This window comes from Carlito syrichta, unplaced genomic scaffold (genome assembly GCF_000164805.1).
Source record: "Carlito syrichta isolate Samal-C Ts95f unplaced genomic scaffold, Tarsius_syrichta-2.0.1 Scaffold309850, whole genome shotgun sequence".
Classification (NCBI taxonomy): domain Eukaryota; kingdom Metazoa; phylum Chordata; class Mammalia; order Primates; family Tarsiidae; genus Carlito; species Carlito syrichta.
Genome location: NW_007253946.1, coordinates 380,803 through 399,747, shown reverse-complemented (window position 1 = coordinate 399,747; position 18,945 = coordinate 380,803). Strand labels below are relative to the sequence as shown.

The following is an 18,945-nucleotide window of genomic DNA, read 5'->3' as shown; positions in this document are numbered from 1 at the left end:
CTCAGCCTTCCGAGTAGCCGGAATTACAGGCGTGTGCTACCACGCCCAGCTAATTTTTGACTTATTGTAGAGATGAGGTCTCACCAAGTTGCCCAGGCGGGCCGTGAACCCGCGGGCTCCGGCAATCCACTCACCTCAGCCTCCCAAGGCACGGGATTACAGGCTGAGCCAAACCCGGCTCATCATTTACTTTTAATTTTTTGAGTCAGGGTCTTGTTCTGTCCCCAGGCTTGGAGTGCACTGGCACAATCATGGTTCACCACAGCCTCCACCTCCTGGCTCAGGTGATTCTCCTACCTCAGCCTCCCAAGAAACTGGGACTTCAGGTGCACACCACCATGCCCGGTTAATTTTGTTTGTTTTATTTTTTGTAGAGATGAGGTCTCACTCTGTTACCCAGGCTGGTCTCAAACTTTTGGGCTCAAGCAGTCCTCAGGCCTCAGCCTCTCAAAGTGCTTACTACGATTATTGATATATATCACAGAATTGATTACTTATGCAAGTGAGGGACAAATAATGATAGTGTGGACATCCACGGCCCTGCCACCCACCCTGAGATCTGGAACATTCTTGAGCCTCACCATCCCACCAGAGACCACAAGGCAACTTCAGCCTTCGTGGGTCATGCAGTCTCTGTCTCAGCGCTCATTGAGTGAAAGCAGCTGCAAATCATCCGAGGACAGATGGGCCTGGCTGTGCGCCAGCAAAACCCATCTTACCGATCAACAAGGAACTGGTTCATTTAATTTTCATGAGTCGCAAAATGTTATTAAATATATTTTTCCAGCCATTTAAAAATGTAAAACCATCTTATCTCACAGGCCGCACAAGACAATGGTGCTGAGAGCCGAGTCTGCCCATGCTGAAGCTAGATGCTTCTGTTCTGTGACCATTTTGTCTTCCATTTTGTGGAACCACTTCCAACCCCTTTGGTAACTAAGAGAAAACCCCAGGGTTCCTAGTGGAAAGCCCTTTCTTCCATTTCTTGGAGCATTTGTATTTCAGGCCTTGTTTTGTAATGTTTTGACCATTTTAAAGTCCTTTCAGGCATCGGGGAGTACGTGGGGGTTGTGGGTAAGATTTTACCCCCCTTTTAAAAAATTATTGTCATTATTATTATTATTATTATTATTTTGAGTCGGAGTCTCACTGTCACCCAGGCTGAAGTGCAGTGGCATGCTCACGGCTACCGCAGCCTCAACCTGCTGGTCTCGAGTGATCCTTCTACCTCAGCCTTCCTAGCTGGAAGTACAGGCATGCGCCACCACACCTGGCTAATTTTTTGATTTATTGTAGAGAGGAGGTCTCGCCATGTTACCCAGGCTGGTCTCAAACCCTGGGCTCAGGCAATCCTTTTGCCTCAAACTCCCAAAGTGCTGGAATTACAGGCATGAGCCACCATGTCTGGCAAAAAATGTATCATTTAAAAACATTTTGGGGGTGGGTTTGGTGGTTCAGCCTGTAATCCTAGCACTTTGGGAGGCCGAGGCAAGTAGCTTACCTGAGCCCGTGGGTTCGAGACCAGCCTAGGCAACTTGGTGAGACCCCCATCTCTACAATAAATCAAAGATGAACCGGGTGCAGTAGCGTGTGCCTGTAGTTCTGGCAACTTGGAAGGCTGAGGTGGAAGGATTGCTCAAGCCCGGCAGGTCGATACTGGGGTGACTGTGAGCATGTGTGCCACTGCACTCCATCCTGGGCGATGGAGTGAGACTCTGACTCAAAAAAAATTTTTTTTTTTTATAGAGACAAGCTCTCGCTATGTTGCCCAGGCTGGTTTTGAACTCCTGGCCTCAAGCAATCCTCCTGCCTCAACCCCCCAAAGTGCTAAGATAATAGGCATGAGTCACTGTGCCCAGCCTTCCCCCCCCCCCCCCCCGGCTTTAAAAAAATCAGGTGAAAGGCATTTCTGTTATCCTACCATGCTTAATTAAAAGCTGCATGTCAGGGCCAGACTAGACTGAACTTTGAGAAATCAGTCTGTAAGAGTTTTCAACTAGGAAGACCAACATAACTTATTACTGTTAGCGGCCAAATTGTAAAGAAGCCAGTGTACCGAAATATCCTGTACCTGAGAGTTTAAAGGCACACATCTTTCCTCAGTAGCAGTGCCTTTATTTTTATAACTCACACATACATTTAAGCTGGGTTAACTTCCAGGTGCAGAACTGGTTGTGCTTCTTTGTCAGGAAACAGGGATCTCAGGGTGTCTTGTGACAATGACCTTTCCTGATCAATAGCTTCAGGAAAACCAGGTTGAATTGGGTCATGTTTCCCTTCGGGAGGGCCGAATCCTTGGTCTTAAGGGACTCTTCAGCAAGGCTTCTCGCTTCCCTGTCTTAAATCACATGATCTTCAAGTGTATCATTCCTGCCCTGGGAGTCCACACTAAGAGGACTGAGCCCAGACCTTGTTTTTGTAAGTATTCTGGTCAGTGCAGTGAGACCAGACACCAGGTTGACAGTGGCTGGGAGTTCACATCGACAGCCATGCTGCATGTGGCCTGCGGTCCTCAGCTGTTCAGGAGCCCATGGTTGAAATGTCCCTGACCACAGACCAGGCGAAAGGAACATGAGGAGAGCTGGCTAGCCCTTTGCCAAGAAGCAGATATGATGGCTCTTCCTGACTGGGTTGAATGGACTGAGGGGTGGAATGGTCTGTGCCCACGGGCATCTCTCCTGACACTGTCCTGTGGTCATCCACCATGGCAGGTTGTAAGCTCCCAGGAGACAGACACCGGGCATGACAAGCCCCATCCCTCACTGTTCAGTGTCACATGGTCTCTGTACTAGCTACCCCGCATGCAGGAAGAAGTGTGTTTCTTGTTCACAGAGTCCAGGACATGATGGGCATCATCCCAGTAATTATTTGACTGAGTCACAGGAGCTGTTGCTGGGGACTCAGGGATTACTCCTCCTGCCGACGTCCTACTGCCTGTCCCCCCTTGTGGTTGGGTTCACTCCCCATATTCTGATTCTTCTGAACGTTTTTAGAGCAGAAAATACTGTGTGGTTGAAAGTCCACTCTTTCTGCATGAAAAGCCTATGCACGTTAGACCTATTAAACACTAATCTTGCTGAGTGGTAGAAAAGTCAACAAGGGGAGTGAAGCAGCTATTTGATCTGTCCCAACGACAGCAGGACCTGTGAACACACAGGTTAGCAGGGTGAACCACTGTGCTTCCTCAGAGGCAAAAAACCCTCCTGGGCTCTGGTCCATGGCAGGCTGTGCTTGCTTGATCTGGATTCTGGACTGGTAAAAATGAACCTACCTTGGGTGAAGTTGATTTTTTTAAGAATATTATTAAGACATTAGAAGATGAAGGAAATTCTGTCACAACTCAAACCATGCCAAGGGATCTTAGTGAATTAAAACAAATAAGAACACAGGCTGGGCGTGGAGGCTCAGCCTATAATCCCAGCACTTTAGGAGGCCAAGGTGAGAGGATTGCCTGAGCCTGGGGGTTTGAGGCCTGACAACTTGGCTAGACCTCATCTCTATGAAAAAAAAAAAAAGAGCTGGATGTGTTGGTGCACACCTGTAGTCCCAACTATTCGGGAGGCTGAGGCGGAAGGATCGCCTGAGCCCAGGGGGTTGAGGCCACAGTGATTTGTCATCATACCACTGCACTCCAGCCTGGAGACAGAGTGAGACCCCAACAAAGAAACATAAATAAAAAATGGAAAGGTGGCATGACCTTGGAAAACCTTACTCACAGTTGTGTCACTGCTGTGCCTGTTTCCCACTGCTTGGCACCGTTAGCCTTAGGTAAGAATTTCAGAGGATGAGTGTGGTGTTTTAAGAAAAACAGATGGAGCAAGTACAGCCTGCCATGGACCAGAGCCCAGGAAGATTTTGCCTCTGAGGAAGCACAGCGGTTTGCCCTGCTTATGTGTGTGTCTGTGTGTTCACAGGTCCTGCTGTCATTGAAGCAGATCAAATAATTGCTTCACTGCCTTGTTGACTTTTCTTCCAATGGACCTTGTGAATGTCAGGCGTGCTGACTGGGCATCTAATGTGCTGGGAGCAGTCGGAACGCTGTCCTTTCCCGGGTGGCGGGGTGGCGTGTGGCTCTGGCTGGACCTTGGCGGACACACACTTGTCGTGGTCCTGTGGCCTCCGTGCAGGTGGACACACACGTGTCAGCGGCAGTGGCGGGGCCCTGGAAGGTGGGTGGTGCTTGGAACATGAGCTTGAGGTTGGGGAGAGTCCTGCCTCCCTGGCCTCACCCCCGCCCCCCCGGTGTGCTTTCCAGCAATGGTGAGCAGGAAACCAGGGCACCATGCTTAGTGACTGGGCCAGTGCCTGATCCTCGGGGGAGGGACTGGGGTAGAACTGACATCCTCGGGCTTAAGCAGGCTTCGTCCGCTCTGCCTCTCCCCAGCCCCCAAGTCCCACTGTTCCCCCACCTGGGGGGGATGGGAGGGGACCTGCTGAGTGAGGAGGGGGCCTGGAGGGCAGGGACCCCATGGGTCTCCTGTGGGACAGAGGGGCAGCCTTCTTTCTTCCTATGGTCACTGAAATCTGTGTCCTCACTCCGAGGTTTCAGAGTCCTAAGTCTAAGGGGCTGGGCGGGTCATGGGTGTGAACGGTGCCGGGTGGGGGCTGGGCCACCCTGGAATGGCTTTGTGGCAGGCATTTGAGGTTTTTTTTTTTTTTTTTGAGTTGGAGACTCTGTTGCCCAGGCTGGAGTGCAGTGGCCACTCCCGGCCACCACAGCCTCGACCTGCTGGGCTCTGGCGATCCTTCCGCCTCAGCCTTCAGAGTAGCCGGAATTACAGGCATGCGCTACCACGCCCGGCTGATTTTTGATTTATTGTAGAGATGAGGTCTCGCTGCCCAGGCGGATCTCGAACCCGCGGGCTCGGGCAATCCGCTCACCTCAGCCTTCCAAAGGCGTGGGATTACAGGCTGAGCCACCGAGCCCGGCTGCATTCAAGGTTTTAAGAAAGCCACACTGCCCACAGGAGAGGTCTGGAGCTGCTGTTTATGACAAGACACTGGTGATCCACTACCCCTGCTTCAGAGTCACCCACCAGGTGCTTAGAGTCCTCACGCTGTCACCACGGCTCGTGGACTGTGTCAGTGGCGTGAGCTCCCACTCGCCTGCATTGTGGTGACTTCAGAGTCTTAGGGAGTCTCATCCTGGCTGAGGCGGGGAGGGTGATCCCGGGGCCTCATGAGGCTGACTTGGCCTCTGCACTTGGGCCCGGCCAGGTCAGGGAGAGGAGACGGCAGTGCCACCATCACCTAGACGTGCAGGCAGCCGCCCGAACGGAAGCTAGCCTGGCCTTTTCTTTCCCTGCTGGTCTCTGGGCTTTGCCACTGGTGTTCTAGGTTCCTGGTGGCTGGAGGCTGGGTAGCCTCTCCTCACACGGACTCTCCTCTGGTACTTCAAGGGCCCCTCCCCCTGTCTATCTGCCTCAGACCTCAGGGGATAGGTGGAGAAAGGTTCCCTCGGGATTCATGATTGGCCAGTGCTGGCATCTCTGGAAGAAAGCCTCAGTCCTCAGCAGTGACAGTGTGTGTGGAAGTGTGCAGTAGACAGGCAGCGGCAAGAAAGCAGGCACATGTGAGGGTGCAGGGGCTGGTGGCCTGTGATGCAGCTGTGAGCTCTGCATTCAGGTCTGGCTCAGCCCTCCAGAGCTGGGTAGCTCACCGAGTATCCTCTCCTCTGCTGGGATACGGAGTCGTCATAGTTCCTTCCCTGTAAGGTGGTTTGGGGAATTAATTGAGATAATACGGTGAGAGCTCTTAGCCCGCCACCTTGTTGCTGTAAGTTCTTGGCATCCATGACTCTTCATTCAGGCCCCGGGGAGTCAAGGGTTCCAATCTAGCCACTGTCTTTATCTTTTGGTTGTTTTTTTTTTGAGTCAGGTCTCACTCTGATGCCCAGGGGCAGTGGCACGATCACAGCTTACCCCAGCTTCAACCTCTTGGGCTCAGGTGATCCCTGTGACTCAGCCTCCTGAGTAGCTGGGACTACAGGGGGGCACCACCACGTCTAGCTAATTGTTTTGACTTTTTTTTATAGAGATGAGATCTCACTGGGTTGCCCAGGTTTATCTTGAACTTCGGGGCTCAAGTGATCCTCCTACTTTGGCCTCCCAAAGTGCTGAGATGACAGGCGTGTCATCCTTTTTTGAATAAACTTGAAGAACAAAAATATATAAAAGTAAAAATCGCCCACATCCCACCCTGTAGTGAGAATTGTTAAGATTTCTTTTTCTTCGCAATAAAAAAAAATTTAACTTGACCGAGGTCAAGGTGCCCATATGGAGTCCTGGTGTTGGGCTGCCCTCTCGCGGTAGAATGAAGCCACTGCAGCTGTCGACCTGCGCCCTTGCCCGATGCTATTACTGTAAGCGCAGGCTCCAAGGCCCGGCACACAGGGGGCGGTCCCGGGTGACAGGCGTAGCTTTTCTAGATGCTGATGGGCGTCATCGACAGGCTCCATGCAGACAACCTTCCAAAACAGTCAGTCGGGAAAATTGAAATTGGTCTCGCTGAGACCGAACAAGGCCGAAAGGCAGGCTGGAGGGTCGCGCACAGGCTGGTGGCCGTGTCTGTGCTGGCCGCTGCGTCTTTCCCAGGGGCCATCTGCCGGGGCTGCCGTCGTCTGTCTCTAACCTTTTGTTTTCTTAAGAAGTGACAAGAAACGAACACGCCAGGATCAGGACGGTTGGTTCCGGATGGGAGAGATAGAGGATGTTTATTATTCATTCTACGCTTTAGAATTTCTTGAATAAATTATGAAGAGAAAACAGTGCTAGAAAGGCAACAGGTTGGGTAGTAATGGTCACCCTTCTTCCTCTGCACCTGTGGTGCTTCTAAGTCGGCCCACATGGGTTTCTGTTTGACTGCTGCAAATAGCTCTTCAGGCCATTTCGTTCTGGTTGTGTTTATGGCAACGTGGTTGACGTTTCCAATGCGGATTCCTAGGCTGAGCCAGGACTGTAGGTCTAATTTAGATGGATTGTGTAGTAGGAGGAATTCAGATGTGCTGTGATCTTCCCCAGTCAACAGGACCGTCGAATCCCTGACACGTCGGCGATAGACCCTCTCGGGCTGTGAGGGTGGGGGTGCCCCGGTGCCAGGCCCTCTTGGCCTCTGACGGTGAGGTGACCCAGTGTACCTCTCCCAGCAAGGTCTGATGGTGAAGCTGAGGGGGCAGGGAGGCAGGTCTGCAGCCCATCTCTGTCGCCAACACGGACTTTGTTCAGGGGACACGCGAGCCTCTGTGAGTCGGAAAACACGCAGCTGTAGGTGGCTGTGTCTCGCAGGCCTCTCTCTGTCCCTCCACTGTGGTGATCCCACTGCCAGCTCTGCTTCTGTAGCTGCTTGGCGTCGACTGGCCCACATACTGTGCGGTTCCATCCGTCTGCCTCGCTGTAAAGAAACCCCAGAGTCTGGGCGATTCATGCAGGAGAAAGGTCTGTTTGGCTCAGGGTTCTGCATGGCACTGCCATCTGCTGGGCTCTGGCAAGGACCCAGGAAGCTTAAAGTCATGGCGGAGGGTGGGGAGGGAGCAGGAGTGGGAGGGGGGCCGAGCCCTTTCAGCTCCCAGCTCTGGGTGAGCTGACAGAGCGGGGAGCTCCCTCCCACCCTGGGGACAGCACCGCCACTCCTGAGGGATCCTCCCGTGACTCCGCCACCTCCTGCCAGGCCCGCCTCCAAACTTTTAAGGCTAAGTTTGTTCGATCTGGATGAATTCATGTATTATTTATATGTCATTTTCTTTCAAGTGGCAAACGGGGATGCACAGAGTAGGTCTTGGCATGAGCTACTCTGAGATCTCGGCACGTGTGAACAAGAGCCGCGGTGGAAATAGTGCATGACTGACTCTGTGCTGTGGGTTTATGTGTAGTAAGATCAAATTCCCTTTGAATAACTCATCACTGTTACTAAAATGAAGACGGTGAGTGTTTCCCTTTTCCTGTGAAATGTCAGAAGCATGATATCTGGGAATGCCAACTTAAAAAAAAAGTCAAAGTTCTGTTTCAGGCAAAGTCAGTATCTTGGAAACCTTTTCTACTTTAAAATATTGGATAAATGCATAGTTTGGAGACTTTTTATTTTATATTCATTTGAACTTTTAAATTCTTATATTTTTAGAGACAGGGTCTTGCTCTGTTGCCCATGCTGGAACGTAGTGGCACAATCACGGCTCGCCGCAACCTTGAACTCTGGGGCCCAAGTAATCCTCCCACTTTGGTCTCCTGAGCAGTTGGGACCGCAGGCACTTGCCACCATGCCTGGATTTTTAATTTTAATTTTATTTTTTAAATTTATAAAGATGAGCTCTCACTTTGTTGCACAGGCTGGTCTTGAACTCTTAGCCTCAAGCAGTCCTCCTGCCTCGGCCTCCTAAACTGCTGGGATTATAGAGGCTTTTAAAAATAATGCATAGCTGAGCCAGCAAGAAAGTGAAGGAAGCGCCCACGGGCCTAGCTTGGGGGCCCTGATCCCAGGGGTCCCTGAGAGCCTCAGCTGGCAGCTGCTCTGAGGGACACTGCCAGTCTCGCTATCCTAACAGCTGACCTCAGTCTGCAGAAGATGAGAAGCCAAGCTGGAGCTAGAATCCCCCAAGGGCAACATCCTCTGCGAAAAGGAGAACTCAGGCAACACTAAGCCATGAGTGGAGGCCCGTCGACCTTGGCCTTGACTCTGGGTGGAGGTAGGAAGAGTTTCTCTGGAGTTTATGACCATAGAGCAGTCCTCAAAGTTGTGGGGTTCAAATCCATACACCCCTGTCATCTGAAAAACCCCAAACCAGGAATTCAAAGTGGGCCCGTGGTTGGTAGTGCCCCCAGGTGCCTGGCAGAGGCAAGATATGGTTCATCTCCAGGATAAGGTCCCTCAGACCGAGGTGCACATAGTTCCCAGTTAGAGCTCAGTGAATGTCCACTCACAGCCTGAAGCACAATGCACAGGAGAAACAGTCAATCATGAGCTCAGTGAACTGGAAGTCAGACCTGAGGAGATAACTTAGGGTAACTCAAGAGATGAAGGGATGACAGAAAGTGTGGAAAAGTGGCTGAGAAGTCTGAAGGCCAGAGAGAAAGTCTAATGCCCATGTCATTAGGGTCCTGAAGGACTCAGAGAATAGGGACAGATGTAACTCACAGAGATGTATGGGTTGAGAGATGTCACTCTATGTCACTTCAAGACACGAGTCCTCAGCTTCTGGAGAACGGGACCCCAAGCATGATGGAGAAAAAAGTACATCTGTACCCAGATGCAGCATGGCGAGACTGTCAACACCAAGCACAAAAGGAAAGTCTTGAAAGCAGCTGGAGAGGAAAGACAGCTTGCCTGTCAAACAGTGACCCATCGACAACACGTTTCTCAATAACACAAAGAGCCAGTCGAAACCTATCGGAGTGCCCTTCAGAGGTGGCTCATCGGAGAAGTCCTCATACTTGAGCAGTAATTTGCAGGACTTCTTTCCACATTACATGCTCTGTTTATTCTAAAGCTTTTAAAAACAGGTGTGGCAGGCAGAGTAATGGCTTCTCCAAAGACGTCCATGTCCTTGTCCCCAGCACCTGTGACGATGTTACCTTATGTGGCAAAGAGACTTTGCAGATGTGATTATATCAAGGAAGGCAAGATGAGGAGGTTGGCCGGTTGACTGCTGTCATCACAAGGGTCCTCACAAGGGACAAGGGAAACAGGAGAGTCCAAGGAGACCTGGTGACAGACACAGAGGTCAGAGTGGAGATGGCTGGTCGCAGGTGGCCTCCGGAGGCTGGAAAAGGCATGGAACGGACTCCTCCCGGAGCCTCCAGAAGGACCCAGCCCTGCGACACTTTGCTGTTGGCCTCCTTGAGGCCTCTGACCTCCAGAACTGTATGATAACACATTTGTGTTGTTTAAGCCCATGAGCCTGTGGCGACTTGTTACAGCAGCAGCAGATACGAATGCAGCAGCTCTCTCGCAGTTGCACCCACACACCACACAACTGACTCGTGTAATATGCACAACTCAGTGTTTTTTTTTAGCATGTTTGGAGAGTTGTGTAACTAAACGGTTTTGAAAGATGGATCAAAACCAGACAATGAATGAAAAGTAAATGCTCTCTGGATCACGTGGGGTGCTTTTCCCTGGTGATGCAGATGACGGGCACCGTCTGCAGCGGGAGACTTGCCAAGGGTATTTGATTGGGATCACATGACCTCGGGGTCTGCACGTGGTACGTTCCCTTTTTATCTTCGCAGGGGAACTTGTTCTCGTGACCCTTTTTGCTGTACTTCTCTCAGTGATGCTTCAGAAGTCTATCTGCCAGCACTTACCTTGAACCAGTTCTTTCTTGATTTTAGCTGCTGAACCTGTAACTCTTCTGTTTCTGATCTGTTGCTGAGACACCTCACAATACCCTATACAGCTAATGTGAACTTCCCGAGGAACTGGCTGAGACACATCCTTCGTTTTGTACATTTTTCTTAATGTTGCTTTTTTAAAGACAGGATCTCACTCTGTCGCCCAGGCTGGAGTGTGATCATGGCTCACTGTAGCCTCGACCTCCTGGGCTCAAGTGATCCTCCTGCTTCAGCCTCCTGAGTAGCTGACACTACAAGAATGTGCCATTGAACCTGGCTAATTTTTAAAATTTTTGTAGGATGCGCCACTGAACATGGCTAATTTAAACATTTTTTGTAGACATGGAGTCTCACTCTGTTACCCAGGCTGGTCTTGAACACCTAGGCTCAAACAGTCCTCTTGCCTCGACCTCCCAAAGTGCTGAGATTACAGGCATGAGCCACTGTGCTTGGCCTGTTTTGTGTATATTTCACTAAATAACTTTATAAGCCTCTACTTCAAGTAATTTGTTCTTTAGAATACGTTTAAAATGACTGCTCACTGGGGATGATCATTGGGATTCTCGGGACCCAGCGTTGAGCTGCTCTGTGGGTGGCAAGGTCTGAGTAGGGACATTTGACTGTCCTTATGGTCCTCCAGATGAGATCGCCGCATCTGGCCCCATTTTGAGGTAGATTTTTCAGTGAATGTAACCGCAGGCCTTCCAAATCACCGTAGGAGAAGGGTCTTGCACGTCGCCCCTCCCGCCCAGGACCTGTGTGCATGGTGCTACAGTGGCTGTTTGTCCTGCCGGCAGGGGAGGCTTCACGTCTGCCTGATGGGTGGAGGCTTGCCATCCTTCCACAAGGTTCCTGTTTGCCAAAGATAGTAAGGAAGTTGATTTGTGTTTCAGCGTGTTTTTGTTTTGTAGTAATAGCAGCAAGAAACGTTCTTTCCCTCCATTTGTACCTGAAGCCACATGCAGAAAGTACAGATTTAAGAAAGAGAAGAAGCCGGGCTCGGTGGCTCAGCCTGTAATCCCGCGCCTTTGGGAGGCTGAGGTGAGTGGATTGCCTGAGTCTGCGGGTTCGAGACCCGCCTGGGCAGCGAGACCTCATCTCTACAATAAATCAAAAAATCAGCCGGGCGTGGTAGCGCGCCTGTAGTTCCGGCTACTCGGAAGGCTGAGGCGGAAGGATCGCCGGAGCCCAGCAGGTGAGGCTGCGGTGGCCGGGAGTGGCCACTGCACTCCAGTCTGGGCGACAGACTGAGAGTCCAACTCAAAAAAAAAAAAGAAAGAGAAGAAACACAAACACAACAAGAGTGGCCCCTGCCATCCTTCTGAGAGCTGGTCTGACACTCGCCAAGGCCCTCAGACCAGGGTGGGAGGAAGCCAAGCCAGGCACATCCGAAGTGCCCAGGCATGGGCCGACACACGGTCTCTGTGCTTCCACTGAGGCCCTCAGACCAGGTGGAAGGAGGCCGAGCCAGGCGTGTCAGAGTGCCCAGGTGTGGGCCCACATCCCATCTCTGCATAGCCCACAGATGTCACATTCCCTCTCAGCTCAGATGGGCACTGCCACCCCTTCACCCATTGGTTTTGTCTTGGGTCTGGTCTCCCTCCACGTGAATGGGACTTAGTGACATCTCCAGTCTTTGGACTGCCCTTGCCTCTGAGAGTGTCCGGTCCAGTGACCCACCTCAGATGTGCTTCCAACCTCCCCGCCCCAGAGCCAAAGCCCATTCCCGGTGGCGGCCCTCCGGTCCCTCTGGACACACACCATGGTGTTCCCTGCCTCCCCAGCATGGCCGCCTGATAGGTTCCACTGCAGAGGGTGGCTTTAGGCTCGGAGTATCAGCTACTTAAAGAGAAGAGCCACGCTGTGATGATGTAACAGTTATTCGACCCACTGGCGCAGAGTCCACAGTCATCGTGTAAGGCAGGATGTTGGTCCTTAGGCCAAAGGTCCCAAACCCCATTAGGAACCGGGCTGCCCAGCCGGAGGTGAGTGGCAGCCAGCGAGAGAAGCTTCATCTGCACTTACAGCTGCTCCCATCCCCCCCATCACTGCCTGGGCTCCGCCTCCTGTCAGGTCAGCGCTGAGAAGTCTGCTTTCATTTCCAACATGCTGTCTGTGTGCAGCAGGGCTTTCTGCAGTGACCACAGCCAAAGTGAGACTGGAGTTGACGGGACATAAGCACCCATTGTGGGTGTCACTGTCTCCATCACCCCAGATGGGATGGTCTAGTTGCAGGAAAAGCAGCTCAGCTTCCACTGATTCTGCATGATGATGAGTGGTATGATTATTTTATGATATATTACAATGTAACAATAGGTAACATTGTAACATTGCAATGTAACAATGTAAATAAGGTGCACACTATAGGGAGTGTGCTCGAATGGTCCCCAAACCACTCCTACCCCTGTCTGTGGAAAAACTGCCTTCCACAAAACCAGTCCCTAATGCCAACGAGGTCGGGGCCTGTTGGCCTGGGCAACTGTGTGTGTCCCACCCCCACTCTGTCCGTTTTACTTAACCCTCATGATTAAGCAGCTCTGGCCCTGTCACTCGTGGGAACATGCGGGGCCCCTCGTTCAACATCTATGCTGCACGTTCGGAGGGTGGCAGCCCAGCCCTCAACCCTGCACAGGCCCCTCCGCGCGCAGCCTGGGGGCTGCCAGGTCACACGGGAGGCCGCCCCGAGGACGGCACACCTTCAATCCCTGCACCCCCCCGATGGATGGAGGACGAAGGACCCGTCCCCCTCAGGGCTGGTTTCATCTTTTATTTATTATTTATTTTTATTTCTTTGGAAGCAGGATTTATTGAGAGGACAAAAAAGGTCCCACAGTGGGAGGGGACCCAAAGGGGTTGTCCTCATTTATTTCTTGAAATTTGAGTCAAGGAATGTTTAATTGCAATAAAATGTATATAACGTATTTATCATCCTGACAGTCTCAAGTGTCCTACGTGCATTCACATTGTGGCTCCACCGTCCCCGTCACCATCTCCAGAACCTCTTGCCTTCCCAACAGAAGTGGTCCCTGTCAAATGCCCCCACACCCTCAGCCTGTGGCCCGTCCCCGTTTGCCTCTGATCCCTCTGCTCTCGGTGCCTTGCGTCGTGGGGTCACACAGGGGGGACCTTCCACATCTGTCATGTCTCCCTGTCACATCCTCAGAGTCCACGGGCACCTGTCAGGCTCCCCATCCTCGCTGAGGTTAATCACATTCACCTGCGTGCATTTCTGTCTTGTTTTCCACCCATTGGTCCCTGACACTGGGGTTGCTCCTGCCTCTTGGCTGTCAAATGCTGCTTCTGGGAATGTGGGTGCGAACTGTCCCCGAGGGCCGCTCTCAAGGGTCTCACCTGCCGTGCACGACAACTGTGGTGTCTCCACATCCCCCCCATGGCTGGCGTTTCCCGTTTCTCGGCTGCTGTGGTTGGCCTTGTGGTTCTGATGCGCCTTGTCCTGGGGATTAGTGACATCGAGGTGTGTGTTTGTGACTTTGTGTTGGGATTCTCACGGGGCCTCTCTCTGCTTCCTTTCAGAAAGGAGATGATGGCCCTGGAGCAGGTCGGCGCCCTGAAGGGCCCCCTGAGTGTGGAGGGACAGCTGTCACTCATTAGCGGCTGCCCTGACCTCCAGGCAGCAGCAGAGGGCGCCATGCACATCCAGGTGAGTGGCTGGCTTGGGGCCACGTGTCCAGGTGAGTGGACGGCCCGGGCCTGCACACCAGGTGAGTGGGTGGCTCGAGGCTGTGCGTCCAGGTGAGTGGACGCTGCTGGAGCCACAGGGCCTGCCAGCCTCTCTGGGGAAGCCAAGCCAAAGGCCAGGAGTGAATGCTACGTGGCAGGAAACGCGGTCCTCAGAACGTCTTCTGTGACTCTTCGTCAAACAACAGTGACAGTGGGTATTTTAGAAGTGTCACAATTTGGGCAAAAATAGAGTTTTCCACACTGCTAACACTGTTCTCTTTTATTGTCTTATTAAATGAGAGATTAGATTCTCCTTCTCATCTGTGACTGAGTAAAAGTTTAAAGAGCTCGCCAAGAAAATCTCACACCTGCCTTCAGCCTTTACAACAGCTTCACATTAAAAAAAAAAAAGGGGAGTCCTCACAGGATGTATCCACAGGGCCCTGCCCTGTGTGGGGACAGACCCACCCTGGGTAGGGCCCCGAGGCCTCCACGCATCTTTTGCAAGCTTGCACCTACCCCTATGAGGCTGAAGTGGACTCACCTAGACTAGACATGAGAGTGCCATCATCCTGAGACCCCTCCGTGGTCTTCTGGGTTCTGAGGTTCTTGCTGTCACTCTCCAGCCTAGAGTTTGGGGCCAAGGCAGAAAGGCCGTGCATGTTTTGGGCTTGGTCCCTGCTCTGAGATTTGGGTCAAACACAGGAGACCGGGGCTCTGGGTCTTCCAGGGGACACGTGGCCCCAAGCCAGCCACTTGCCTGGATGTGCATGGCGCCCTCTGCTGCTCCAACATTTCTCCAGTTCACTTCAATGTATCGAGACAGAGCACGGTGGAGGGCCAGTTCAGCACCTCATCCCTTCCTGGTGCTCTTGTCTCTCTTGATATGCTGACATCTGTTTGGAACTGATGGATCTTCTGAGGGCTGGGGGTCTTTAGGGAGCTTGGGATGCATCACCTGCTCAACCCTGTCGCAGGGACAGCAGGAGGACCTGCTCCCGGCCAGCTCGGCAGTCTCCAGAGAAGCTGCTCCAGGTGGGCCTAGTTTTCGGCAGGGCATGATGTGGCCTGAAGTGTGACTATATTGGTGGATTCCCGTAACACCCTGCTGCCATGTTTCACGGAACCCCTTTGTTCAGACTCTGGCGGGACCTCCCACCCTGAGTGTCTGTTCTCACCAGAACCGTGTTCTGAGTTGCTAAGAGTTTCTTAAGGGCCTCGTCTCTGCCTCCTGGAGAGTTTTCCAGGCGGAGCTTCTTGAATCCTTCCATGATGTTGGCATTGGGAATTTTATCCCAGCCTCAGTGGTGAATTTCCAAACATTTTGGAATTTTCCTGTTAGAGTACACTCGTGGCTCTGTTAACCATGTGGTTTTTTTTTTTCCTGTAAAGTGGTCTTTAGGAAGCTTATTTACAAAACTTCTAGCAACAGCAATTGTGAAGTCATGCCCTAGGAATTATTACTATATCCATGCTAAATTTCGGTGTCTCTCTGTCTCTGGGATGCGTAAACTATTCCTGAATAGTTTAGGAGATGATTTCTGTGAACATCTACAACTAGCATGACCGAGTTGGCTTGGGTGTGTCTTCCAGAAACAGTGTTGTTTTTATAGACTGGGGGTCCCTCCATGACTCGAGAACACCATAGCAGGTGTGGCCTCCTTTTAAGGGATGACTTCGGGATGTGCTAACTCATGGGGTGTGGCTCAGACTTGGTGCATGGGAATGCTCAGTAAATGGTAATCATCTTATAATGTGACTGCTGATAGTAACCTTGGTGGTAAGTGAGTGGCACGGGCAGCATGGTATTCTGCACAAGTGAGCACTGCTAAAAACTCTCCCTAGCTAGGGCCCACTTCTATCTTGCAGACTAAATGAGCATGTTCTTATGGTGCACCATGGGGCAGCGTCTGTTCCACAGAATAGCATGAGCCAGGCGGGGTGGAGGGGAAGCTGGGGCAGGAGGGTGTGGACATCAGGGCTTGCTCCTGAGGGAGTGTATCCCAGAATTGCCTGCACTACAGGGAGTGACGGGTGAAGGGACTGGCTGTGACCACGATCTGGGGAAGGTTGAACAGAAGTAGGACTTGAGCCTGGGGGAGGCTGTGGGGGCAGCAGAGGTGGGGGTTGTGTCTCGGGAAGAGCGAGCAGGGGATGAGCGTCCCACAAAACATTTCTTGCTATGTGATTTGCTCAGGCCTGTATCACATGGAAGAAATATAACTTGTACCCGGATTGGGGTGGTGACGATGGTGACAGTCCCGTCCAAGAGGCAGGGAGAGACAGGGCGTGAGATGGAAGCTGGGTTGTGACGCTGGGAGCGCCCACCTGACGGTGCCTAGGTGAAACGTGGTCCCTTATGGAGTCCCAGCGTTGTGCATGACACAGAGGCATTATTAAGTGTTTCCTCAGGGAAACAGAGTTTGAGTTGCAATCTCTGTCCTGATGGACTCTGCAGGGAAGGTACTCAGCAGAGGATGGTGCTGATTGGAATGCAGGATGGGCGAGAAAGAGAAAGTCCAGACTGCATTTGCCTGCTGACTGGACTAATGGTCTTAGCATTTTACACATTTCTTTTTTTTTCTTTTTGAGGAGTCTCCCTCTGTCGCCCAGGCTGGAGTGCAGTGGCTTGCATGTGTCCCCATGCCCAGCTGATTTTTTATTTATTGTAGAGATGAGATCTCACCAAACTGCTCAGGCTGGTCTTAAACCCCTGGGCTCGGGCAATCCTCTCGCCTCAGCCTCCCAAAGTGCTGGGATTATGGGAGTGAGCCACTGCACTCAGCCTTACACATTTCTTTATAGGACCCGGGGCAAGATGGTTCCTGCAGATTTTATAACCAGAGTGTGTTTGTGTCTCGTCTCAGATTTACCAAACAAACAGGTCAATACACTTACCTACTGCTGCACCTTGTGTTCGTTAAGTTACATCAGTGTTTCCAGCAATCCAGGACTGTTAAAAAATATGCCCTAAAGAGCTCGGCGTCTCCATAACATGAAGAAAGCTTGGGAAAATCTTGCGTAGGCCCGTGACTTCCAAAGTAGTTCATATTTTTGTGTCTTTGTATTTTTCCCATTTTTCCTGTTAGTCTGTCTCTCTAATGTGTTTGAGACTATACCGTAAATGGAATTCTGTATCATGGTTTTTGTTGAAAATAAAACATTTCTTGCTGTGTGATTTGCTCAGGCCGGTATCACATGGAAGAAATATAACTTTTGGACTAAAAAAATTGTGACATTCACCAGTTGAGGTCACACTGGAAATCACCTTCCATGTAAGGACACTGCCGCGGCTGAGGTTCCAGATCCTGTGACCACAGCTGGCCAGCAACTGCCCCCTGCCCCGGCCCACCGTGTCTCGGGGCCCTGGGCATCCCACCAGCTGCCCCCTCTCGTCAGCATCCTCAGTTGCTTTCCCTGATTTTTGAGAAAAACTCGAATTGTAGAAAAATTCATCTAGACTACCTGGAAACAGTCAAGATTTTTAAAAAATGCATATATCATAACTGTACATATTTTGGAGTACATGTGATATTTTGACACTTGTATACACTGTGCAAAGACCAGATCAGGGGAATCGGGGTGTTCATCATCTCAAACACTTTTTTTCTGAGTTGGGGCCTCGCTCTGTTGCCCAGGCTCACTGCAACCTTACCTCCTGGGCTCAGGTAGTTCTTCAGCCTCAGCTTCCCAAGTAGCTGGGACTATAGGCATGTGCCACAACGCCCAGCTAATTTTTTTTTTTTTGTAGAGACAGGGTTTCATTTTGTTGCCCAGACTTGTCTTGAACCCCTGGGCTCAAGTGATCCACCCACCTTGGCCTCCCAAAGTGTTGGGATTACAGGCGTGAGCCACTGTGCTCAGCCACAAACCCTTTTCTTTGCAACGGGAGCATTCCAGATCTTGTCTTCTAGCACTTTGGAAATATACACCACATTCTTGTTAGCCCTAACTTCCCTACTCTACTACTGAACATGGTCACTTATTCCATCCACCTGCATGTTTGAGCCCCTTCATCGACCTCTCTCTCCCCTCCCTCCTTCCTCTCCCAGGCCCTGGGACCACCCCCTCCTCTCCATAGCACGAAGTCTGCTTTGCAGCGCCTGCATGTGAGCGAGAACATGTGAGGCTTGTCTTTCTGTGCCTGTCACATTTTGCTTAACACGATGACCTCCTGTCCCATTCATGCTGCAGTTTTCTTAGAAAGAGAAAATTATCACTACTTCAGAGAGTTGTTGAAAAGCAGGAGACAGAGCTTGTGGGCCCACACGCAAGCACATGCACACATGTATGCGCACATATGCACACACATGCATGCACACACATACATAAACGCACACACACTGCTAGCCACGGTTCTTCAACCGAAACCAGTCCTGGGGCAGGCTTTCCTGAGTTCCGGGGCCACAGCCCCACCACGTGAGTGTCAGGCCTCTGATAGAGTCTCCCCAGACCCAGAGGTGGGCATGGGTCAGGGAGTGTCCTCATCCTCTGCCGAAGTGTGGGAGTGTGCAATACAGAAACCTGATTTTCCAGAACTTAGTGCAACTTTGAAATCAAGTCTCGCCTGGCAAGCAAATCTACTGTGCTTAAAATAAAATCCGTTTATTCCCCAAAGCCCATCTCAGCCTTGACTTTGAAGAGCGTGAAGGCTCACTGGCCGTGAGCGAGGCGTTATCTCATCTCGGGAACTTGCGCCTGGCGCTCCCAGCAGCAGGGGGAAGGTGTGAGAGTTAGGGCGTTCACGTGGGGCTCATCCCTCAAAATCAGGATGATGGCTGGACTCTAGACCTACAATGGACGTTGTCCGTGCAGACATCACCTTGAACGTTTAGAACATGCTGGCCATCTTGATGAGGACTTTCAGGCACGGTTGGTGACTGCAGGAAGCCGTGCTCAGGAATCCTAGTGCCATTTTATAATTCTGTATGTTTTCTCAAAT

At 51.5% G+C, this 18,945-nt stretch overlaps 1 protein-coding gene across 2 annotated transcripts in view; it reads left to right on the top strand.

The window, feature by feature from the left end:
• Window positions 1–18,945, top strand: part of CRYL1 (crystallin lambda 1) — an 81,434-nt gene that overhangs the window by 957 nt on the left and 61,532 nt on the right. For both annotated transcript variants that reach the window (XM_021717530.1, XM_021717529.1), the window contains exon 2: window positions 13,857–13,983. In XM_021717530.1, the coding sequence (XP_021573205.1) occupies window positions 13,857–13,983 (127 nt within the window). The remainder of the gene's footprint in view (window positions 1–13,856; window positions 13,984–18,945) is intronic.